Source organism: Perkinsus marinus (assembly GCF_000006405.1).
Source record: "Perkinsus marinus ATCC 50983 genomic scaffold scf_1104296957616, whole genome shotgun sequence".
NCBI lineage: Eukaryota > Perkinsozoa > Perkinsida > Perkinsidae > Perkinsus > Perkinsus marinus.
In genome coordinates, this window is record NW_003207056.1 from 1 (window position 1) to 1,974 (window position 1,974).

The 1,974-nt window shown below is 49.2% G+C and overlaps 1 protein-coding gene across 1 annotated transcript; it reads right to left on the minus strand.

Annotated features, from left to right (window-relative positions):
- Nucleotides 1-472: 472 nt before the first annotated feature.
- Nucleotides 473-1,479, minus strand: Pmar_PMAR018835 (hypothetical protein; the record flags this gene model as incomplete). The annotated part of the gene is made up of 7 exons (XM_002774714.1): nucleotides 473-503; nucleotides 553-659; nucleotides 695-890; nucleotides 938-1,029; nucleotides 1,078-1,211; nucleotides 1,254-1,335; nucleotides 1,393-1,479. 7 exons carry the CDS (start codon nucleotides 1,477-1,479, stop codon nucleotides 473-475), a joined length of 729 nt encoding a protein of 242 aa, XP_002774760.1.
- Nucleotides 1,480-1,974: the final 495 nt, after the last annotated feature.

A 1,974-nucleotide genomic window follows, 5' to 3' on the forward strand; every position in this document is an offset into this window, starting at 1 on the left:
AAGATGATCTCCCAAACACTTCCACGCCATGGGCATGAGCTAAGTACAGGGATAATGCCCTGGACGTTGTCTCTCCTGGAGTAAGAAAAGTAATAATCGGATGTTAGCAGCACATCATCGTCTTTGAGAAATAAAAATAACACTAGTGCTCTACTAAGCCGCATCGATCCACTTACACTCTTCTTCTTCTTCCTTATCGTTCGCCATCTGTCCTCCACACATAGATCGACATGTTGGGTCAACTTTGAGGCCATGGTTTTCACCAAGGGGGAACACTCTTTGAAGCATTTACTACACATATCTCGGAAGCTCACCTGAAAGAAGATTCTGCTCACATTCCAGCGACCGTCAGCCCTTCAGCTCGGATGCATGCGCATTACTCACCAATTGAAGAGTGTCACACACTGCTGCGGCGACCCCACCATGTTGTTGTTGCTGTTGTTGTTGTCTGGGAATCCCTCCTAGAGCGGCACTAGGAGTCTGGGAACCTCTCGGTGGCAGGACTGAACAAGCAAGAGGATCCCCTCCATCAAGGGAGCGATGGAGGCCTACTTGGGGACATTGGATAACCTCCTCCCTGAGCACTCTGAGCCATCGACTGTGGCAAGGATGTGTCCAAAGCTAGTCTTGCTAGACTCCCAACAAGTGAACATAGTGACCTGTCGACACGCAACATGATGATGGTGGTGAGTACCGTAGACTGAGAGGAATACACTTGGAACTGCTCATCAGTGATGATGGCACTTCCATCATCATCCTTGGTCTGCTGGTGATGAGGATGATGACGAGCAGCAGCTGCAGCAGAGAGCAGTACGCTGCCTCGGGCAAGAAAGGCCATAAGCCGCATGTAGCGGAGAGGGATGGATCCGATTCCCCCAATACCAACGAATCTACCACACTAGAGTCCATCCATGCCAGCTGAGCTTAGCCGATCTACCTGTCAACTGTTGACTGCACGAAGCGCGCTATCAATAGGAGGGCTATTCTACCATGTTGGTCATTGGCAACCAAGTCCAGCAGTTGATATATCTACGTGGATGACAAACATGACTTATCCTTCACTCGATGTTATATTACCGTCGCCAAGCCCCCAGTGGGAATATTCTGTAAGAGGTCATTGGTTGCCGAGGCAAAGGACTGTTCAGCCTCAGACAGGAGTGATAGCGATTTAGGAATTCCATCCATCGGCCCAATACCATCAACTTTATAATCTAACAATACTTTTACTAGCGGCCTATTGAACACACTCTTACTATCCTCTGCAATCCTCTCCTCCTTCCACTCACTACTCCCCGATACCCGACATATCAGCGTAGGGTCCGGCACAAGCCTGGCCTGATATCATACAACGAACATAGCGCGCGCCCTGCTAATCGATTGCATATGTACTACCCTGATTATCGGATTCACCCGGCCCAAATGTACTTCTCGCAGCATTTTGTCGTCCGTGGGGTTCCGCCCGAAGAGATACCGCTCCATCTTTCTGTTTCGACGAGATACGTGCTGAATGACACGTAGGTCTTGGTCCACCTTCAGTGGCCGCTACTGGGATTTGATCACCTTCATATATTCATCCTCCTCCACAGAGACCTCATCACCGTTATTGCTGTCTCCTGGTGATCCCCCTCCTCCACCTCCTTCCATCGACTGTTCAATGTCCTCTTCCAGACCTTCAAAGCAGACATCTGGCCAGAATGGCGATAATATAGACACCTGACAGGATCCAAGTCCAAGACCGTACATACTACAAGAGCCTTCTGATGTTCATTCACATGTTAAGCATTCCTCACACTTCACACGATAGATACCCACACAGTGTGTAATAGGATGCGACTTATCACTGCATGCCCAGACAGTCCCGGACATAGCGGATACAACAAACGAGGGAAACGGTGGCACATAGACTTTTCATGTGCGAGTGTAACCGCACCACCTCATTATTCAATGCATCATCATCATCACCTGAGTGTATCC